The 23,513-nt window shown below is 43.4% G+C and overlaps 1 protein-coding gene and 1 long non-coding RNA gene across 2 annotated transcripts; both read left to right on the plus strand.

The window, feature by feature from the left end:
• The first annotated feature begins 33 nt into the window (after positions 1-33).
• On the plus strand, positions 34-14,992 carry LOC134435658 (cilia- and flagella-associated protein 69-like). Its single transcript, XM_063184692.1, has 23 exons — positions 34-343; positions 456-518; positions 631-696; positions 1,317-1,426; positions 1,735-1,811; positions 2,108-2,203; positions 2,634-2,792; positions 3,157-3,334; positions 4,415-4,538; positions 4,663-4,711; positions 5,724-5,845; positions 6,388-6,628; positions 7,471-7,635; positions 8,090-8,202; positions 9,016-9,134; positions 9,235-9,316; positions 9,684-9,876; positions 10,627-10,764; positions 11,258-11,334; positions 11,905-12,102; positions 14,234-14,320; positions 14,476-14,586; positions 14,780-14,992. Exons 1-23 carry the CDS (start codon positions 218-220, stop codon positions 14,957-14,959), a joined length of 2,874 nt encoding a protein of 957 aa, XP_063040762.1. The 5' UTR covers positions 34-217; the 3' UTR covers positions 14,960-14,992.
• A 716-nt stretch (positions 14,993-15,708) lies between these two features.
• Positions 15,709-21,707, plus strand: LOC134436143 (uncharacterized). Its single transcript, XR_010032166.1, has 3 exons — positions 15,709-15,782; positions 19,627-19,736; positions 20,848-21,707. It is a non-coding gene; the product is annotated as an uncharacterized LOC134436143 (long non-coding RNA).
• Positions 21,708-23,513: the final 1,806 nt, after the last annotated feature.

Here is a 23,513-nt window from a genome sequence, read left to right on the forward strand (position 1 = left end):
CCATGGAGATGGCCAAGCGTGTGGATAGGCGGGGCCCCAGTGGGCTAGCTACAAGAACATTACAAAGATGTAGACAGACTAGTGACATATATAAATAGAACATCATAGATAAGCAACATTTTGCGGACTGAACTAAAAGTATCAATATAGCTTGAATAGATTCGAATCTTTTGAGCAATCATATTTTCTGTCGTCAGTGGGTCTGGGAATTGCCATCATGCCTTCATCTAGTAATCAGATCACGAAAAGTTCAAATGCTATGGCAAGAGTATCCAAAACATCCTCACGGAAGCCAGGTGTTCCTGTTGACACCCAGTTGATCACTGCCAAAGGCAAGGGCGAGGTAAGCTTGATGTAAATTATGTGAGCTTTTAATATCTTGTTAATAGAACTACTTTGGGCTATGTGATGCCTTTTATGTTGATGTGATAATTGAACTGCATGCAATTTTTCAGATTACAAATATTAAGCCAGTTGATCTGAGTCGTACAATACGTCTCCTCGAAGATAGTTTAACGGTGAGTATCATTCTACACTTCCAGGACAATTAATATTGTTTAATGAACTGATACATGAAGTATCTCTTAAAATGTACTCTCTTAAACTAAATGTAAGTTATGATTCTTTCAGGTCTCTTTGAAAGAAAGACATCTATTCACGTTGAAGAAGATTGTAAAGATATATCAGACCGGATTTGTATCCTTAATTTAAAAATAAATAAATAAAACAATGTACTATAAGATAATGCAAAAAGGGGGGTTGTTTTAGTTAGTGGGTGACCATGCCATTAATTGTGTTTTGCTGGAACTATACAGACGACCTTGGTACTTGAACTGTGGTCCTATGAGAGACAATGGGCAGCTGCAAGTCCCTAGACTCCAATTAGAGACTAGTTAATTAGAATTTCACCATCATCATCATAATCATGCCTTAGAACAACTAGTTCAATCATTACAGAAGAATGAGTCATAGTGGAGGTGCTGTGTCCCCATTTTTTGTCTTAATTTTGATGTATTTTTAAAGAAAGAATTAAAATAGAAAGAAAAATGTAGACCTGCACACTTAAATCATCTTTGTGCTCTTTTTAATAATAGGCCAAGCTTTCGGTCTCCTGACCTTCCTCACGACTCAGTCCTTTCTTTCTATTTTACACAGTTTTTGTTTATGTTTGACACCTTTTAATCGACAGTGCGGTGTGATCCGGTTGAATACATAAAGAAAGAGTTAAAAAATAAACTGTGCTTAAATATTCCTTCTTTTTCAAATGTTTACGTTTGCATTTTACAACATCTCTTTCTTAATGTGATCGTTTGAAGCTTCTGAAGGATCTTGAAAACATCTTCAAAATTATAAATATTTGCTCAGAGAGAATCAAAGACCACCCAGAATATACCCCCTTTTTACATAATTTACTGAAGATATGTGGGTAAGCATTTTCATTTTTGTCTCGCATATGAGGTAACATGCTCCGTGTTTATGCATACTAGCTGACTCACAAATGAATGAAACCATTAGTGATCATAGCAGAGCAAACTAGCTGACTAACTTGTAATTTTACTGCTAAACACATTAGATCCAGTTTATATCTTGCACCCTTATTTGGTTACACAATGTTGGACAAGGATGTCAGATCATGTTAAATAAGGGGCCTGGCCCTAAAATTCGAACTAACAATAACTCAGCTTGCCAACGTTTGTCCTCCAGATTATTTCATGGCATGTTTCATTTTTTCAGACTTCCCTTCCTGAAAGAGAAAACTTCAGACGAAGTGAAGTACAGAGATTTTGCAAAGCATTCACTCTCTCAACTAGGTAAAGCATATTTTTATCATTGTTTATGTTTGTGTTGAAAAGCGGGGTACTCCAAGAAATAACCAGTGATAATCTGGCTAAATTAACTAAATGGAAGTGGTAAATCTACTAACATAGATAGCTGATAGATATCTTCTGTTAGATGATTTACCACTACCTCAAGCATAGACTGCTCTGTATGCATACATCTACAGTATCAATGACCCAAACTCAGCTAGCTTCTTGGAATACCCATCGTCCATGAAGAAATGATTGTTGTTGTATTAACCTGTTAGGTGTCTTGTTTCTTGTGACAGGTCTCCTGATGCGAGTGCCTGATGCTGATATCAGGATGCAGATCTGTGCTTCAGTGTCATCCTTCTGCAGCTCTCCATCGACCAAGCCACCACCAGGTATGAAGAGCATGAGCCCCAAGCAATTTTGAACCAAATGTGTTCAGTCACATAACCAGCACATTTGGCATATTTTTTCTTTCATTGGTTTTTCCCCTCCTAATATTGGTGTTCATCTAGATCTAGCACGCCAAGTCTTGTACTTTTGTGTTTGTGTGTACGTGTGCACGTGTGTGTTTGTGTGCGTGTGTGTGTACCTGCATACTGTTTTTACTCTGTGTTGTGTGACCCATTTTGGATTTTAGCCCAATATAAGTACAATAAATTAAAGGATAATAGTAATATCATTAATAACAATATATGAATAACATCTTCCTTGTACTGATTTTTCCCTCTGTTGTGACAGACTTTGGGCTATGTGCTGCTGTAGTAGAGTGAGTGGAGTAGAGTGTATTTTTCATACAATGTTTTGCTGTATGTGTTGTGGCAGGCTTTGGGCTGCAGCCGCTGAGCGTTGGCTGCAGACGAGAGCTGCTGGAGCAGAGTGGTGTGGCTGAGACGCTGGTGCTGTCCCTGGCTATGCTGCAGGACCAACTGGCCGTCAGGCTGCAGATGCTGCAGACACTACAGCTCCTCTCCAGCTTCTCTGGTACTCATATGTGCCTGCACACACACACACACACACGCACACACACGCACACACACACACACACACACACACACACACACACACACACGCACACACACACACACACACACACACACACACACACACCACATGGGATTCTGTCGCAGATTTGAACTGTGATGCAATGTAATATTCTTGTCCCCGATGTGAATTATGAGCTGATGCAGATGCTTATATACAGTAATGTGATATAATGTAATCTATTCCTCTCCCGGATGTGAATTGTGAGCTGATGCTGTAATGTAATATTCACGGTAATGTAATGTATATTTTTAATGCTGCTATGTGATGTAATGTAAAGTAATGTAACCCATCACTGTCCCAGATGTGAACTGTGAGCTGATGCTGAAGGCGGGGGCGGCCCAGAAGCTGTGTGTGCACATGAACGAGGCCGACCCCTCGGGCCAGTTGCTCTTCCGCTCCTCCGAGATCCTCTGGAACCTTCTGGAGAGGGGCTGCCCCCAGGAGCTCACCTCACAGCTCAGCAGCCTGGACGCCATACTGTGAGTGGCAGTCTGACATCCACACACACACACACACACACACACACACACACACACACACACACACACACACACACACACACACACACACACACACACACACACACACACACACACACACACACACACAGAGTTTTATTACTTTATTTGGGAGGACCAATAATTATGGAGAAAGAATACAGCGCCCCAAACATTATTAAAGCAGCAATAATGTGTCTTCTTCATAAATGCAAAAGTTATACTGGTCTAAAGCTTATTCAGGGGTACCACTGGCATCTCCTTCTCCAAATATGCAGACAAGCACACACACACACACACACACACACACACACACACACACACACACACACACACACACACACACACACACACACACACACACACACACACACACACACACACACTACTTACTCTGCATGCATTAGCAACACCTATCCACATGTGTGTGTTTAAACATATACCACACTTACACACACAAATGTACACACACACACATCCTGTGGATCCTGTGGAACTTTACAGAGGGGCTGACCATCACACAGCTCAGCAGCATAGACACCATCTGTCTGTTACACACACGCACACGCACACGCACACTCTCTCTCTCTCTCTCTCTCTCTCTCTCTGTCTCTCTCTCTCTCTCTCTCTCTCTCTCTCTCTCTCTCTCTCTCTCTCTCTCTCTCTCTCTCTCTCTCTCTCTCAATCATTCTATTCCATATTGAAAAAGTCTACAATGCAGCCCAGTGTGGGCCTACCCTCCTCCTGGGACAAACTCATGCTGTTCTGGGCCACATGTCCAGTCCCAAAGTTATAGAGGGGAAAAATTACAGTTTTGGGGCTTTACCCCAGACACCGGAGTGTCCTTGTGTTATAAATAAATACACCTCAGATGATGGATCACTTGCTTTATTTTTACACTGTACTTACTGTACTGTATGTAGAGGAGATGCTCAAGATTCCAGGTCTGGGGATGCTGTGGCGCAGCGCAATAACTCGTGGTACCGTATTTATACAGGCAGTATTGCCCATGGGGACACATGTTCCAGTCTGACCTGACCTGGGGCATTTTTCTTCCTGCAGGTGCCTGAAAGAAGCGTTTCTGAACCAGCTGCAGAATGGATACAGAAACTATGACCAGCAGCTTCGAAATGACCTTCTGGTCATCTCGACTCTAATTGCAGAGAACCCCAAAGCACCACTCATTGTAAGAGTAGTATGATTGAATGGCTGTGAACGGCTGATTGGATTTTTTTTATTGAATTTTGTCTCTTGTGTATATGTAGTGGCTTCTATATAAAGGTAATATTTGCAACACTTTCCTTCGCCAGGAAAGTGGGTTCGCCAAACAACTTGTCCATTTCGCTACTTTTCCAGAATGTAAGTATTTTTCACTATTAGTAGTTCCCTTTACTGGCAAGACTCATGCATGTACCTTAAAAGGCGTATGGAATACTTGCTAACATAAATAGCCAGCTGCCCCCTCGGCAGTAGGGAAACATTATGTACAGTATTTCGTGTTAGCAGGCATCTTTTGTATTCGAGTTTATTGAGGATTTATACCGGTATGCTACAAATTCACAAGGTTAAACTTTTTGCAATTTTTGGGGTGTTACATTTGCAACCTAGCCTGGCTATCATGACTTCAACGCTCTGCCAGCATTTGGTCTGGCCTACTAGTGTTGTCAACCCATTTCTCTGAAGTAGATGCAAAGGGCGGGTCTAGCTCACATTGATAAAAGGCCTTCACACAGGCTACTGATTGAAGCCACACTCGATAAGAGGACCCATTCCTTCACTCACCTACTAACTGAACTGGTGCGTCGTTTCCTTGAACACGTTCCATCGAGCCGTTGGAAATGCGTAAAATTGATTGGTTCCCTATATCGATAGAATTTTAAATGTTCTAGATATGTAGTATTACTGACCAAATGAAATGAGAAGCTAAACTTATTGCCTCATCATAGTGTCATTGCCCCTTAATGCACACCGTGCCTCCAGTGGCAAGCTGTAATAGTCATTGAAAAGTTAACTACCATAGTACTACAATACTATGACATAACATAGGACCTTTAGTAATGCACTACGACTTGGTCATTGTCATCCTGGTAACAGCAAATTGTGTCCTATCGCGCTATCAATGGATGCAGGCTATTTGCAACCCCAAACTACAGAAGCATACAGTGCATAGGTGGGGATGTTCAGGGGAATAGAAAGTGTATTCTTGGTTCCTGGCTGCATTCCATGACATTGGCTGCTTGCCGTCAAGATTAAAATGAACTTGAAGACAACACCATTAAAAAAAGTTATCTAATTATTGCCTTGTAGTGTTGTCATACAGATTAAGAGGTGTACAGTGCTGTGACCTTTTTTCGTTTGTCATCCATTTTAGTGAAGAGCCACAATCCTCTTAGCCGCAACCTTAAATTGACCTACAACAACGAGGACTTTGAGATGAAGAAGCTTTTGCTTAACGCGGTGGTGGTAATGTCACAGGATTTATCCGCTGTGCAGGTAAGCTCGAAGCTCGGTTGGGCAGCCCCCTCTGAGGTTACCTAGGTTCAGGTAACAGTAGTAATGGTGGCATTGGTGCCGTGTGAAAGCAAAGTTTCCATCATTAGATAGAGGATGACAAGCACTGTACGATGCTGTTTTCGTATTGTCAGGAGGGTTGGGTGTCAGTTCTGATGGATAATTGTGTGTGTGTGTGTGCGTGTGTGTGTGTGTGCGTGTGTGTGTGTGTGTGTGTGTGTGTGTGTGTGTGTGTGTGTGTGTGTGTGTGTGTGTGTGTGTGTGTGTGTGTGTGTTTCTGTGTGTGCGAGAAAGAGAGAGAAAGTGTGTGTATGTGTGCAGTGCACACGTATGCATGTTTACGAGTCTATGTCAGTGTGTCGGTGGGGTCTTACTTCACAGTTTTTAAAAGCTGCAGTAGGCTTTTTAACATTTTTAACAAGCACTACTGCAGTGTTTTGCCTTTGCCATTGCCATTGTTATTCATGTTGTGAAATCCATTTAAATATGTAACAAACAAAACCACCTGGCCACCTTTTTTGCAGCTTTTCAGAGAGGGTAAAGTCATGCTGGCGCTGATGCACTTGATAAAACCGCCTGACACGACTCAGGTCCACTCTCAGGCTCAGAGCAGCGGCCGCAATTGGACTCCGGTCCAGCAGGAGGAGCTGCAGCTGCAGGCTCTGGCCACGCTGGCCACACTGGCCCCACTCATGCTGGAGGAGTACATGACCTGCCAGGCCAACACCTGCATCCTCATGCTGCTGGAGTGGTGTGTCCAGGAAGGTGACAAGTGACAACAGCTGGATTGTCAACAGATTTAGCCTTTTTTTTTTCTCTCCTTTATCGATCCTTGTAGATTGGTTGAAATTTGAAAAAGAACTTAAATGTGGTTGGTGGCGTGTGCAATATAATGGGTGAGACTTTACCTAACAGCACCCTACTGTCATAAGTCATTAAAGTGTCATAAAAACATTATGTTAATGCCATAAATGCTTTATGACTATTGTCAGCAAGTGTCATTTGGCTATAGTCATGATAAGTTGGCTAGTGGGCCTTTAAAGCTTTTCACCTCTTCCTCTTAAGGGATAACATTAAAGGTTTATACCTATAATGAAAGCTTTTTAGAAAATGTTTGCCAACTTGTCATTACAATAGCAAGTCATAAAAATGTCATTGATCTAATGTTTAGGACACTTTCTAGACACTTGTCATGACTGCGTCATTGCTTATGACAGTACTGTCAAGTAAAATATTACCATGTAAGATATCTAAGTGTATGTGTATTTTTCTTGTGATTAGTCATGTAATTGTACAGAAAAATGTGTCTGTAGTATTTTCAATCATTCAGTCGTTGTATTTATGATGTTTGATAAGTATCCCTACAGTATTTTCCTAAAGCTAATTGTTACACCTAACCCAAGTGAGAGACTGACACATGCTTTCTCTTGCTGTAGCCACTTCACTTGTCAGTTAATTACATTATCATTGTAGACATCCTGTGCTAAGACATTATAACCTGGTCATGTCATTTGTTGTAACAAACCAATTACAGGTGTGTATTACAGGGTAAAACTTTGAGTAACTCTGCTGTTTTGTCCTTGTTGTCTGCTCTTGGTGTTTCTCAGACGAATACTTCTGCCACGGTCACAGTTTCCATGGCACAGGTGGCAGGGGCAGCAAGAAGGCCCAGCTGCGCTACAGCGTGCGGCTCCTCAGGACCATGGTGTCCCTAGCCAAACCTGTCATCAACCAGGACCTCTGTGACCAGGGAGCCATAGGCCTCTTATTGGGTAAACTACATCAATACACATTGGGTAAAACAGGAAACGCATACATCGCCCACTGTGTCACTGTATGCGGTTTTGTTGTACGGCAACATGAAAAGACAGACTTCAGTTTAGTAAAGAGGAAAGCTGCACAAAGCAGAGGTGTCAAAACCAGGCACCGTCTGAAATGTTACCCAACCAGCTGATCACAATGAAGACCTCTCAGTACAATAGGTCTTCATCAGTCTCAGTCTTCATCAGTGCTTAGTGCAGTAGCCCCTTAATGCACACTGTTCCATTCCACCAGTGGAACACTGTAATAGACATTGAAAAGTTAACTACCATAGTACTACACTACTATGACATAACACAGGACCTTTAGTAGAAATGCACTACGACTTGGTCATGGCCATTCTGGTAACAGCAACATTTCTAACGACGTGTCTTAACGGGCTCAACTCCTGTTTGTCACGTGCAGGTCTGCTGAGTCACCTGGGAGGCCCCGATGACGAGGACGAGGTTGCCCTGGAGATCAAAGCCGACCTGCAGCTCACGCTGTCTGCTCTGTGTGAGAGTGACCTGCACAGGAAGGTAAAGACGTGTGCTGATGACCTGAACAGCACGCACAGCACGCAGCGCCTTAGTGTCCTACAAAGGAAGGTTAGCTGTGTTAAGTTTGCCCTGCTGCAGCGAATGGTGTTAGTGGCCTAACAATGTGAGCAGTATGCATATGTTAACATGTGAGAAATTATTGTTTTCCCAACACCAGAGAGAGTAGAGAGAGAGAGGTTCCATTGGCCCATTGTTTCCATGCTCTATTATTGCAAGGGGGAGGGGGGGGGATCCCCCTTTAGGCAGACTTAAGGACTGTTCTACTCAATGCTAGGAGTATTATGACATGCCCCTTTAGGCAGACCGGAACCTGGTCATGTTAGGTGCCCATAGAAACCTATTATGTTGGCATATCTCTATATACTTAAAGAATCTCTGCCAACACTGTCATCTAAATCAGTGCAATATATGATGGAGAAGACTGTGTCCATGCAAGCGTTATACCAGAAAACTTGCATTCGGGGGTGCTGTGGCGCAGATCCCCATATGGGTTTTCATGGCCATGGGGACCCAGGATCGAGTCCGACATGGGTCATGGCCCAACCCTACCCCATGTCTGTCTCCTACTCTGTTGCTTTTACTCTCTTCCTGAGACACAACAAACCCTTTTCAAAGGGATTAGGAGGGGAGAGGAAGAGAGAACATGCATTCAAAGCAAATGAGGACCTCTCTCTCTCCTTCTCCCTCTCTCTCTCTCTCTCTCTCTCTCTCTCTCTCTCTCTCTCTCTCTCTCTCTCTCTCTCTCTCTCTCTCTCGCTCTCCTTCTCTCTCTCGGTCTCTGTGTGTTCACAGGAACTCTTTGGTGCTGAAGGAGTGGACATGGTAGTCCATTTCCTGAAAATGAACCCAGCCAAGTTCTACAGTGGCCTGGGCCACAGCAAGCTCATCCTCTCCACAGTGGACTGTGTTTGGTCAGTAGACCTGAGAATAGCTGATCACTAGCTGCAGCTACTGTACATGTACAGTGCCTGTGTGTGATATTTTATATATTCATTTTGTCGACATATACAGGTCCTGCATAATTGGGTGTTTCACCAATGAGGATGTGTTTCTGGAAAAGGAAGGAGTCTACCTTCTGTTTGATCTTATTCATGTGAGTGAAATTATTCTGTAGAAAAAAAAAACCTGCAGTATGATGCACTATGACGTAATGCATACTGGATCAAAGAGACTTTACACAACATTTCATACTCCATATACGCGCCATGCAATTTGTTACGATAATGTTATATTCAATGACATGCTGTAATATTAGATATTACCTGTGTCAATGTACATCATGTTTATGTTACATTTCCCTACAGTAGTGTTTAGGATGTTAGCATCCAATCAAACAGGTACAGATTAAAAGTAAACATAAAAAAGAGAAAAATCCGCTCACTGCTGCTCACCAATTTATTGTTCACAGTGTTTCGAAATGCTCTGTACATTTTTGTTTATGTAACATTCCCCCCCTGAAGTCGAGCCCGTTGACGATGCACGGCGTGTTTCTGGGGGTCCTGCTGGAGCTGTGTGACAACCCCAAGGCCCTGCCCCACGTGCGCGCCTGGAGGGGGCCAGGCGGCCTGAGCTCCCCACGGCTCCTGCTGCAGCTCTGGAGGCAAGAGGAAGAGGAGCTGGGGGTGCAGAGGGACCAGCACGGACGCATCACAGGTGAGCAGCACAGATACACACCTGAGCAAGATCCTAATGGCCCACACCACCTGGAGATTATAATGTAGGAGGAGGAGGAGGATCCGGGGATGCGGCGGGACCAGCACGGACACATCACAGGTGACCAGGGTTCTAAATTAACACCAGCCAACCGCCAACTGGCCAAGAGCCAGTCCCTATCTCACTCCATGACTGAGCTGCCCTTGAGCAAGGCATCAAACCCCATGCTGCTCCAGGGACTGTAACCAATACCCTGTACTTAAAATAGGGGCGGGGAACCTTTTTCATTCGAAGGGCCACTTCAAATTCATCCGAGGGCCGTGAAAGTCCTCCGAGGGCCGTACTATGAACACAAACCAGGATTTTCCCCTTCACTTTCGGCCTATATTGAAGGCAGTCACCGTTTAAACAAACACCACCTTCTCTAGGTTCCCTGAATATAACTTAATTGTATTGCAGATGCATTTTCTATTTCATGTGAAGCTAAATAACATTAAAATTATATCGGGGGCCGGATAAAACACCCTCAAGTGCCGCAAACGGCCCTCGAGACGTAGGTTCCCCACTCCTGACTTAAAATAACTATAAGTCGCTTTGGATAAAAGCGTCAGCTAAGTGTAGTGTAATGTAATGTCGCTGTAGACCCCCTTTGGTATGTAGCCTACTGTATGTGTGTATGCATACACTTGTGCGTGCATGTGTGTGTGTGTACTATATGCTATAAATGTGTTTTATTCCTCACCTCTCCAGACCCACTGCGGCCCCTGGTGCACCCCCATCAGGAGCAGCAGGCCCAGGTGTCCAATCCGGCCCACATGCCCAGCGCCGCTGTGGTGGACGTCACAGAGAGCCAGCGCTCCAAGATCTACGGGCTCTTCTGCAAACTGGGTAGGACACGCAACAGTATCATACCGTAGATATACGTAGAATGGGTGGGCTATTAGCGGCCTTGACTCGTTGAAATTTCAACGTACAGACGTCATGACCGTATTCATTAAAGTGTCCTGACACAGGTGACTTAGGCTTAGGGTTAGATACAGAACACTATTTGTGAATGTGTATTGAAGTTATTAGATGCTGCAATTCGGTTACTACATGCACCTTCATATGAGTCTGCATTTAAGGATCATTACCTTGATTTAACCTTACCTTACCTCTTCCCTTAACTGCAACAGAGGTGCTAATCCTTTTTTACACAAGACCATCTGTCGTTCAACTGTTGCCTGTACAATAAAATTAAAGGAACACTGGGATGTCACCCCTGTGGATGCAATATGAATACCAACGAAGGCAAAGCAAGCTCTGGCCTACACATAGTTTTCGTGTGGCAATGCCAGATATCTGGTCTGTATACATTAGATTCAGTATTTTTGCGTTTCAGGTTTTACAGACCTTCCTGGATTGACGACAGAGGACTTCATCACCTTAAGCATCGTAAACAGATATTTAGACTTCAAGGTAACAGCGCTACGTTAGTTTTCGGCATCTGTAAGAGGTCTGTGTGTGTGTGTGTGTGTGTGTGTGTGTGTGTGTGTGTGTGTGTGTGTGTGTGTGTGTGTGTTTGTCTCTTCCTGATTATTTTGTTGGTCTGGGTGCATGTATATAGTATGCATATTCATGTAATATACAATATGTGTGCATGTGCATGTGTGTATTAGGGTGATACACTGGTCATGGAATTCCTGGAATATCATGGAAATTCAATAGAGGTTTTTCCAGTCATTGAATTTGAGCATTTTGCATGTGCAGTCAGGGAATATGACATTTTAACAGTAGTGTGTAGTTCAGGCAAAACAAAAAACGCAGCTGAGAGTTGACTTGAAAGACTGACTATTAAAAATAGATGACCACAGAGCTAAATGTCTTCTTCTGATCAATATTTTGGCCATTTCATTTTACGCGAGGTCATGTAAATTCCGTTTTATGGTCAGGGAAAGTCATGGAAAAGTCATGGAATTTTATGTCTGCCATGTGGCAGTGTGAACCCTGGTGTATAATGGTTGGTGTTTACCCCTGTCCTGACTCCAGACGGGTGAGATCTGGGAGGAGATCACCCGTGAGCTGTCACTGGAGGGTGTGCGGCCCGTCACTCCGGACGTCGAGGCCTTAGCAACCATCGCCCAGGCAACGGAGGACATGGCCAAGAGGGTGATGGAGCAGCAGAAGGAGATCCTGCAGAAGCAGGAAGCAGAGGACGCTGAGAGGGAGAAGGAGGCCTACGCAGAGGTGAGGAGCCAAGAACACGATTTTCTACAGTCTCATCCCAACTCCAACTTTTGACCAGAGGGCAATTTTTTACGTCAAAGCTATGGCCTTGGCGTCAAAAAGTGATGTGCAACCCAAAAGCTCCCCCTTGTGGCAGCATAACTTCACTGACGTTTAGGGTTAGGGAAAGGCGACCTTGTCAACATGGTAGCGATTTTCAACGAACTGGGTAGTGATTTTCAATACTTCAGTGCCTTCACCTCAGTGCATCATTGAGTGTTGAGGGCTCTGCATACTTCACGTGCGCACTTTGGCGCATTTGGCGCGAGAACCATTAAAATGTGGCAGACCATTCATAGTCAAAAGCGCCATTAACAGGCTTTCGCTTGCATTTTCGGAAGTGTGCCCTCTGCTGTTCATGAGAGAAACGGCAGCATCTTTCGCAACTCGCAGCGTGAGTTCTACAGATGTATAAAAATAGAAAGCCAAACACGGCTGCTGTAGGGCTACTGAACGTCTGACTTATGACTTACCACAATGAAACATAGATTTTTGTTGTAGCCTACATTGCCAGATCATTCCAAGACCACGTGAGAGCATTGTTCTGGCTGCAGAATTTATAAATAGATCGCCAAACACAACGTGCTTCTGAACAAAGTAAACAATTGTTTCACTGAACAACATTTAAGGGAGAAGATAAAAGAACTCTCAATGACATTTTATTATCGTCAAAATGATGCAGGGTCCATTCTGAAGTAGCCTGCAGTAGCCTGCTTTGTCTGCCTACCTGCATGGTCGCTAGTGGCGCACGGCAAGTTCCAAAAAATGTGGGGTGCACGACCTCGCGCCGCGCCAGCTTGCGGAGGGGCGTGTGACGTCATTTTGAGCGCACGCCATCGTCGCGAGGGAGGTATGAAGGCGCCAGTAACGCTAAGTATGAATCCGCCTTTAGTGAGCCTAAACTCAGGTCCAGCCCAGAAGCGTTGGTGCTCCCCTGGCTTGCAGCAGTGATATGGTCTGTGTTGTGCACAGGGCTGGTGGACAGAGCCGAGGGCCCATTGACAAATGCATGGAAGGCAGGCATGCTTAGTTGCCAGCGCATCTGTATGAGGATTTGAGAGGGAGGTTTACAAACGTTTCACGTCGAACTCAGCTAGTTACCCCTGCACAGAGTCAGACATATGCCCAATGATAAACAATAAGGACTCACTATGCTGAGCTGCTCTGTAAGTTTCAAGAGTCTCAAGTCCCTGCTGAGAAAGAGATGGGGACATATGCAGAGGTCACAGGGCTCACATGATAAACCCAAATGCAAGTAAACGTAAATAAACCATTAGTATGGACTTACCACACTGAGTGAAGGATGCATATTTAGAGAGGTGAGGGCACAATGAACTCAAATCAATGTAGACCTGCCGTGCTGACCTGCTCTGCACATTACAATAGTTTCAAGTCCTTGCTGATACAGAGATCGTGGACATATGCAGAGGTGAGGGCCTAAATGATAATCACAAAGACAAACAGAGTTGTATAAAGCAGAAGTAGAAGTACTGTTACGAATATAATTACTACACCAGTAGTATATTACATAGTTGCAACTATATAACATCACACTACTAATGTTGTAATTACATTTGTAGCAGTACTTCTACTTCTACTTTAAACAATTCTGAAGACAATGTGGACTTCCCTTGCTGAGCCTTGGGAGTTTGCAGCAGGCATCTCTATTGAGTCCCGGTTCAACCCTGAGGAAACACACAATCTGCTTAGTGACTTTGGAATAAGTGACATTCGCAGAGGGATTTAGCTTTAACTCAGTGGACCCCCATATCCCTGCATGTCTCCTGTGTGCTTGAATGGGGTCAATGGGGGTGGGTTTGGTTACCTAGCGGCAGGGACACTGGACAAAGTCATCTGAAAGGGCCCCCCGTTCTTATAGATAAAATGTAAAGAGGAACCAATTCTGGGGCCCCTCTCTCCCTGGGCCTGGGACAGCTGTCCCCTTTGCCCCCCCCCCCCCCCCCCCCCCCCCCCCCCCCCCCCCACATTGCTTTCAATTGTATACGTTTTGTTGATCCAGCATCATCAGATTCTTGTGAAAAAAAAAGTATAAGTTTAAGTTAAAACATAGTTCTGTGCTTCATTTAAACAGATCAAGTCACATCACAGGCAACAGGAACTCACCACCAAGTCCTGGGAGCATTTTGTGGCAAAAACATCAGACTACAGGATCTTAAAGGTTTTATTCTATATGCCTTATTTTACAATTGAATCTGTAGATAAGATTATCTTTTAATGAGATAGATCGATATTGATTGATAAGATGAAGTATTAGTCCTCATTTCAGATGTACCTCTTTTTCTTTCTGTTGTGGTGTTTGTGTGACACCATCAGGAGTGCAAGAAACATCAGGAGAAATCCATCGAAGCGTCTCGATCGAAGGCGACAAGGAGAGACAGTGGCACTGTGTATCACCAAACCCATTTATCTGGTCTGAAGACTACGGTGAGCACTGGACTGCTTTTCTTTTTCCCAAATTGCCATTTTTGTTAAGAAGTTTGTGTAGTAGTTTGTATATACATACCTGTGTGTGTGTGTGTGTGTGTGTGTGTGTGTGTGTGTGTGTGTGTGTGTGTGTGTGTGTGTGTGTGTGTGTGTGTGTGTGTGTGTGTGTGTCTGTGTGAATGTGTGTGTGCAGACCTTCTGCGGGCGTACGATGGCTATTGAGAGCACCCCTGCCCACCTGACCGGGGGGCCCCTGGCCAACACAGACTTGGCCCTGGCCAGGGTGCCAATCACAGGGGGAGCTCTGAGGAAACTACCCCAGCCCACCGCCCCACAAGACCTGGAGCACCTCAACGCCGTCTCTGTGCAATAAAGACAAGCAATGCTCTTTTTCTACCAGAACTCATTGCTGCATTGAGTGTGAAGTCTTTTGAAATAATGCATTGCTCTGTACAGTCAAATATATGAATATATTATATACGATCCCTAAAGATTTAATTAAATGTATAGGAGATATAGTGTAACATATTGTGAGCACACATGATGTTTAGTGTTAAACTATATTGAACAATACAGCAATATTATCACTTAATCACTGTTATGGTAAATTAATGAGATATTTACCTATGATTCCTGATGAAAGTGTGCTCATGTTACATTTGTATTACGTGATTAACTTAATTATAAATTAATGTTGTTTAATCTACCCAGTGACTTAAGTGTTGTTCGTGAGAGACCCCATCAAATGAAACCACACGAGGAAAGCATACCAAAGTGGACCACTGCCATGATCTCCAATAGTCCATCCATAGGCTACATGACAAAGACAAAGACGAGCACAGTAGGCCTATGCCACTACAGAACCTAGGAGATTTCTGTTAACATTTTATGCACAGAAAGCAATAGTTGTAAGGCCTAAAATATGTTTTTATATTTTTATAACGGTAACAATGTGGGCTTTTTCTTCTGCTGGTAATGAGGAGAGAATGGTTGTCTTCCAATTTGACACAACACGCGCGCCACTGTCTAGCCGCCCATCCCCCTCGCGGGTATGAGGAACATGCGTGAAGCAGCTCTATTGAGTAGGGTTGTTGAGTTCATGCAACAGAAAACGTATGGACCCCATAACATACGACTCGGCCATACCAACCTACTCCCGTCCCCAAAGGTTTCACGAAGAATTTCCCTTTTTGTCGGTAAGTAGAAATGTTATTGAAGGAAGTTGTGTTTCATGAAAGAGCGTCCAATATGGACGCGTCTTCCAAGACTATGATAATTGCCTACAAGAGGGGAAAATAGCAATTGATAGACGTTGCGTAACCTACATTGTCGCCGCATTGTGTAGCATAGTCCCACTGACCTACAGAGGGGGATAGTCTCTCAGGAACCATCTTCTCTTGTCTTTTCTAAATGATGTTTTTTTCTGTTTCAAACGACGGGTTTTGTTTTAAATTGACTAGTTCTAGTTTAATTACATGTAGGCCTTGGCTATTTTATGTTTTAGGCCTACTTATCATTTCTTGTGTGTCATGCGCAATTGGGAACGGAACTTAGCCTATCTCACTTCACTCAATTTCCTGATTACATTAGGCTACTCAAATTAACTTGGGTTAGGCTAAGTTCGTTTGATATTGGGCAATAGACATTCAATAGCCTAACTTAACCCAAGTCTCGAATTGTTATTAAATTTTAATTGTCTCTGGTTTTATTGTGTTGAAGTAGGCCTAAGCCTAGGTCCGCCAGAATAAATTAATTTGTGCTGGGTTTATTTCAATTTTTTTTTAGTTATTTGTTTATTTTTTGTGGCCTAGGCCTTCTCAGGGTGGTCAGAAATCTCACACTTTCACAAACACTGCTGGGAATTGGTAATAGGCTACCTATATGAAGCATCAGATGCATCTGATGTTTTTGTGAATCAATTAAGTCTGTAGCATACTTATATGTGAAGAGAAGAAAGTGTCATATGAGAGGGCAGATCAAAACACTGACTTTTGTGTGTTTTGTGTTGACTAGCCTACTTTAACCGCCAAGAGATAACAGCCTACTATATAGGCCCCTATACCAAGCTGACGGATCACATAATAAACCTGAGGTAGGCCTACGCAACAACCCCCCTTTGACTTTATATAACATGAAACCAATGTCAGAAAGGAGGCGCATCTCGTCATATGCTTGTTTTGTTGTGGCCACATTCAGTATCGCTAGGCTATAGTTATTATCTCACTGGCTTATTCCATTAGATATGGTTGCAGTACCATACACGCCATGTATGTGACGTCAGCTGATATGGCAAGGCAATTTGTGGTGTGTGTGAGTGTCTGTGTCTGTGTCTGTGTCTGTTTGTGTGTGTGTGTGTGTGTGTGTGTGTGTGTGTGTGTGTGTGTGTGTGTTGCATAACACACTGCAGTGCATTAACACTGTTGTCCTTTCAAGCGTGTACCATGCTGCACAGTAAACCTCTCGCTCTCTCTCTCTCTCTCTCTCCCCCTCTCTCTCTCTCTCTCTCTCTCTCTCTCTCTCTCTCTCTCTCTCTCTCTCATTCCTGCTCAGTTCACTAAATGACCAAATCATATCTGACAGACTGAGTACGTGCTGCTATGTGAGTGTATATGCCAGTGTGAGTCTGTGGGCAGAAACAAAGACACACACACACACACACACACACACACACACACACACACACACACACACACACACACACACACACACACACACAGAGAGAGAGATGTGTGCCAGGATGCTCACACACACACACACACACACACACACACACACACACACACACACACACACACACACACACACACACACACACACACACAATGTGTGAGTGGGCACACACACATACACACACACACACGCAGGGTGGCAGTGTAGAGCAGGGAGGGTGCCTCTGTTGAGTGTGCTCGTGTGTACTGTGTTCAGAGCGCTGCACTCTCTCCCTGATGCTGCATGCCTTCCATGCTCCCTCCTCAGCTCCACGGCAGGAGGACGGTGAGTCTGGTCGAGATCATCTTTTACAGGTCTAGATAGGATAATAAGGGATTCTATCTTAAAGGAACATCAAACACCCTTTTTAATCTTAAACTCTTCAGACATGGTCCCTGATATTTAGTGCTACCAGAATGTAATGACCAAGTCGTAAGGGCTCTGTGTGATGTTGTAGCATGTGTGCTATGGTAGTAAACTCTTTTCTATTACTATAACGGCGTTCCACTGGCGGAACTTTGGGCATGATGAGGCTACTTAACACTAAGGCATTCTCAACCTTAAAATAATGTTTTATAGTTTCAGTGGTTCGTCACTTGCCACTTCGCTTTGCTGCAGTCAGGGCCAAGTGGGGTGGAAAATTGGGGTGCCGACCCGAAGTTAAACTATTTAAGACCTCTCTTTTACAGGTTGTTTTTTAGTTTGTAAGTTACAGTATTTGCTTTGACGCTGTGAGAACAATGTATTACCAGTGCTTATTACACTGAAGCCCTATAGCCTACTTACCTCTTACAGATATCAGAGAAATGTTGGATTCTATGAATTTAATGTTTTTCTCTAGAACAGATTTAAGAGTTTACTGGTGAAGAAAAGTGATCTTTTATTTGTAATCCTTAGTCATTTAAAGGACAGGAAGTTTAAGCATGGCGCTGGATTGGAGAGAGTCTTGAAATTCCTTTATAGTCATTACAGCACCAGTGGGCATGCATGTGCTGTTTTATTTTTGCCCGTTGAATGAAGATCATGGGGACATAACTTAAGTGGTTTGTGGTGCATTTGGTCTTTATTTAGTCTAAATAGAGTCATTGTGTTTCTCTCACTAAACATCCCTGAAGTGATGTGATGTGATGTTCTTGGCAAAGCCATGTGACTCGACCTGTTGTGCCTCAGCCTGTATTGGCTTGCTTATACAACACACAGCATATTTAATAGTACAGTAGAGAAGAATACAGTAGAGAACATATTGTCAATCTTGAAGAAAATTAAATAATTATTTTGTTTGGAAGCATAATTCGTAGTTAAAGGGACACTGTGTGAGATTTTTAGTTGTTAATTTCCAGAATTCATGCTGCCCATTCAGTAATATTACCTTTTTCATGAATACTTACCAACACCATGAAATTTTAAGTATTCATGATGACGGGAAAAAATTGACTTTTCTTACATGAAAAGGGGGATCTTCTCCATGGTCCGCCATTTTGAATTTCCAAAAATAGCCATTTTTAGCTGCATAAATGACTCTAATTGGATCATACTGGGATATATTTGTTTATTACTTAGTAAGCTTTCATGTAAAGATCAAATTTGGCAATATACAGCCCAGTTTCAATGAGCAGCATAGTTGCAGTACCTTTTTTGACCATTTCCTGCACAGTGTCCCTTTAAGGTCTCACTAGGTCTCAAGCAATGTTTTAGAAATGACAGTGAAAGTAGCACAAACTAGCCAGCTGGTAAGGATGCTTTCTGGGCTATCTCTTAATCGCCACCACCCGATACAGGTCATCTTTTGCAATGACTAAAGAAACAATGGATTGGTAAAGGAAGAAAAAGTTGAAGCAGAATACAGCAATGCTTTTGACAATCACTAGTTAAGGGACATATTTGACTATGGTTCATGTCAGCTGGCAGCTGTGGTTCGGGAGTTGGTCTTTGGACCAGAAGGCTGTGGGTTCTTATCCCACATATACCAGGTATTGGCCGAAGGGCCCTTAACCAAGGCACTTTACTCTTCATAAGTTAGCTACAGGGACTGTAACCAATAGCCTGTAGTAACTGCAAGTTGCTTTGGATAAAAGTGTCAGTTTAATGGTACTGTAATTTCTAAAAATCATGTTCAATACATCAGATAGGCCTATTGGGTCAGTGTTTTGCTAGATGATGAAATTTTGCAGACTAATGTGTATCACGCCACAGGAAAGCCTGTCTCCTGCATAAATGCAGATATATGTGAGTGCTGTAATCAGCTGAAGAGAAACTACCATATTTATTTATATCTAATAACTCTCATAATTTACATACCATATATAGATATTTTTGTTGTTTATCCTGTAGGTTGGCTGTGGAGACAATCAGTGACTACCTAGTAGACCTCACTTTATCCCACTGCCACAATGATAATCAGACTGGGGAGACTGACGCCAGGATACTTCAGACTCCTGCAGGTTGGTGCCATTACTGTTTATTGGTATTTTAACTACTACCGTACCCCTGTACATCAATGGAGAACGTGTAGAGCAAGTGAGCTCATTTAAATTCCTAGGTGTACACATCTCCGCTGATCTCTCCTGGTCGACTAACACCTCGGCTCTGGTAAAAAAAGGCCCAGCAGCGATTGCACTTCCTCAGAGTACTCAAGAAAGAACAGTTAGACTCAAGCTTGCTGGTGACCTTTTACCGTTCCACCATAGAGAGCCTGCTGACCTACGCAGTGTCAGTGTGGCACTCAAGTTGCACTGAGGCTGACAGGAAGAGACTGCAGAGGGTGACCAAAACAGCACAGAAAATCATAGGCTGCCCCCTGCCTCCCATACCCACCATCTACAACTCACGCTGCGTAAGCAGAGCCAGGAGTATCATTAAAGATCCCACACATCCTGGCTTTCATCTCTTTACACTGTTGCCCTCTGGCAGGCGCTACAAGGCATTGCCAGCCAGAACCAATAGGATGAAGAACAGCTTCTTCCCCAAAGCTGTTACAACAATGAACACACACTTACTGGACAATGTTCATCTATAAAGGACTGTGCACTACGTAGGGAAGCTAAAATCTCGGTATACGTTGTATACTGACAAAGGCTTTCTATTCTATTCTATTCTATTCTATATAGTTCAATAATAATAACTACTGCATGGCTTTGACATTATGACAGCATGCAAGGCAATGTGCAGTGCAAAAAATTCACCCATGATGTCGCGGCTCCTCACTCGATTTCTTGGCGTTAATATTTCACGACTGGTCTTGATTATATAAAGATGGCCTCTTATATAAATGTTCCTAGTGACCTGAGTCAAGGGGTGTAGTCCGCTGTGTATTTTAGATCCCACTACATCACTCCTTCATCAAATAGTCATGTTTCTGAATCTGGAGGTTATAGTTTAGTGTGTGAACGGGTTATCTGACCTTGCAATACCTGTTGTTTGTGTGGATTTCCATGCATGTTTGCACATGTGGTGTGTGTGCATGCGCGTGTGTGTGTGTGTGCTTGCTTGCATGTATGATGTTGTGTGTGTGTGTGTGTGCATGTGTTCATGTGTGTGTCTGTGCCACTTCAGCGGCAGGTGTCTGGTGAGATGCAGCTCCAGCCGGCGAGCGGCCCCGTCAATCAAATCGCCATGACGATGGCCACTCTGGGCATAGGAATGTCCTGTTACAGCGCCCGGCAGATGGCCGAGCATGTCCACCTGAAGGAGCCCTCGGCCTGAGACTGCGCCCTCTAGAGGTGAACAGAATACACTGCAATGGCCATCAACATATGTGGGCATCTGGCCTGGCTCTTACCTGGACATGACCCTCAAAAAGACACAAATGACTGTTTTACTTGAATTTTGGGCCTCTGAACCACTTTTGTGTAACTTTTTACTTTTTTCATATTTTTTTTTAACATAGCCTACCTTCAACTTTTAACCTCACTGTTACGAAGGCAAAGTGTTTGCTACGTTATCCGTATTGGGAGGATAGGACCTTGTTCATTCATCATAATGTAATGGTCAGGTATTATTCACACACCTTGGAATGTCACCCAGTGCTGATATTTCAAAATGGCACTGCCACCGGAAAACAGGGTAAAACGCAGAAGCCTGATCATTTATTTGATGAATAGAAAGGATTCTAATGTACGATGACTGTGAAACGTAATGGATGGATTGATGTGTTTTTGTATGTTGGTGTTTGAAATGTGCATGTTGGAGGAAAGTGAAGTTGAAGGTGCTAAGATTCGTGTGAACACAAACGAGATTCATGACAAGTGTTTTTGAAGGAAAAATGAAAGTGCTACTCCTGCGAAAAACTCTCAGTGTATGCTTTCCCATGGTCAAAACTCTCCATTACTGTGTTATGGAGACGTCTCTGAGAACAACCTCTGGTTAATGATGAAAGCGTGAAAAGTGAAAGCCCATTGGGAAACTCCAACTCCCATTGTCATTGTGACACAGCACTCCACAGCACACAAGTGAACACTGCACACTGCACACAACGAAATTGCATTTATGCCTCACCCGTGCAAGGGGGCAGCCCTCAGTGGCGCCCCATGGGGAGCAGTGCGGTGGGACGGTACCATGCTCAGGGTACCTCAGTCATGGAGGAGGATGGGGGAGAGCACTGGTTGATTACTCCCCCCACCAACCTGGCGGGTCGGGAGTCGAACTGGCAACCTCTGGGATGCAAGTCTGACACCCTAACCGCTTACCCATGATGCTAGATGTGAACCGTTATCTCACTACTACAAGCCATAGCTAATGATACAGAAGCAGCAATGTAAGACTCATAGCAGTAAAGCATCAATACTAGAGTCCCCAAAGACAAGGATTAGCACTGCCCACCTCAACAACTCCTGTAGCACTGTGTAGATTCAATGGAACTTTGTACTGTGAACCACACTGTTTTCAAGCTGTGAATAAAGTTTTCTTTGACAATTAATATGTTGTAGGAACTGTATTGTTAATTGTTAAGAGAAATTTCATGAAGGGGATATACAGTATGCATTTTAATGTGTCAATCATAAAACATTGAACAATTTCTGATTCACTTTTTAAGCTTGATCAGATGTACACGTAGGCCTAATGACACAGTCACTGTTTATGAGTATTTTACCCTTTGAAAATAGATAGTTTTGGCTGATGCTGTACAATGGGAGACGGTTAGGTGATCTAATTAACCCTTCTTCAATGGACAGTCTTTGATGTGCTTATGTAACGTACACATACCCCGCACTGCTTTTGTGTTAGGGCACTGGAGGGGGGAGGAGTTACAGGAACTCTAGACTCTCTCTCACACCGGGTGGCTGCCCCTTCTCAATGAGGCAACTCATGTGAGAATAATACCTTAAAATCACTACAGTGACATTTTGTCCTGAGGACACGGGAGCTAGACGCTGTAATCATTTGTATAACAGATGTATTACAGAATAGTATTATTGCAATTGTAATATACACACAGTTATAAAATAAATCATATTGGCTACAGTTGTCTTTCAACGTCATAGAAAGTGTGCCACAGTCAAAGTTTGTTTTCTCAATTCTGGAATTGCATAATGAGGACTTTACTTAATTTCAAATTGGTCCAATCAAATGTTAAAAAAACACGAGTATTGTTTGATGTTGTACACATCTATTAAATGAGATAATGTACAAATAAAGATGAAATCCAGAAGCAGTGGACACTACAAATCTATAGTCGGGGACGTTGGTCTCAACTTTGATGCTGTCATTTAGACCTATACTCTTCCACCATTCTAACAAAACTTCCATCTTTATGCAGTATGCCAAAGCTGTCAGCGGTCCTGTATGGAGCCCTATTAGCAGTGTTATGATACCTCACGCTAGCTTTGAAAAACACTGGGGGTAGATCTGATATGGGGTAAGCCTCTGTCTGCTCATCCTGATCTCTTGTCTGTTCATTACGATCTCACCCGACCGGATGCTCAGGGAGTGCACTAATGTGGATGCAGCCACATCATGGGAACCACAAGGGAGTGCTGGGAAGGGAACAGTCCTCACTGCTGCATTGACTGGGAAGAGGTGCAGAGTTACTGTAGTTTATGGGTGGTGGCATGCAGGGCTCAAATGCTGGTGAAATTTAATTTTTAAACTACTAAATGTGACTGCAAAAAATGTGCATGACTGTACACAAAGTAATTATTGTGTGACACACACACACCAATTTATCAAAGAAATACCATCCCAGGCTGCCAGGGAAAAAAACGTTTCTTTTGACAGATACA

The sequence above is a fragment of the Engraulis encrasicolus genome, chromosome 20 (genome assembly GCF_034702125.1).
Source record: "Engraulis encrasicolus isolate BLACKSEA-1 chromosome 20, IST_EnEncr_1.0, whole genome shotgun sequence".
NCBI classification, from domain to species: Eukaryota; Metazoa; Chordata; class Actinopteri; order Clupeiformes; family Engraulidae; genus Engraulis; species Engraulis encrasicolus.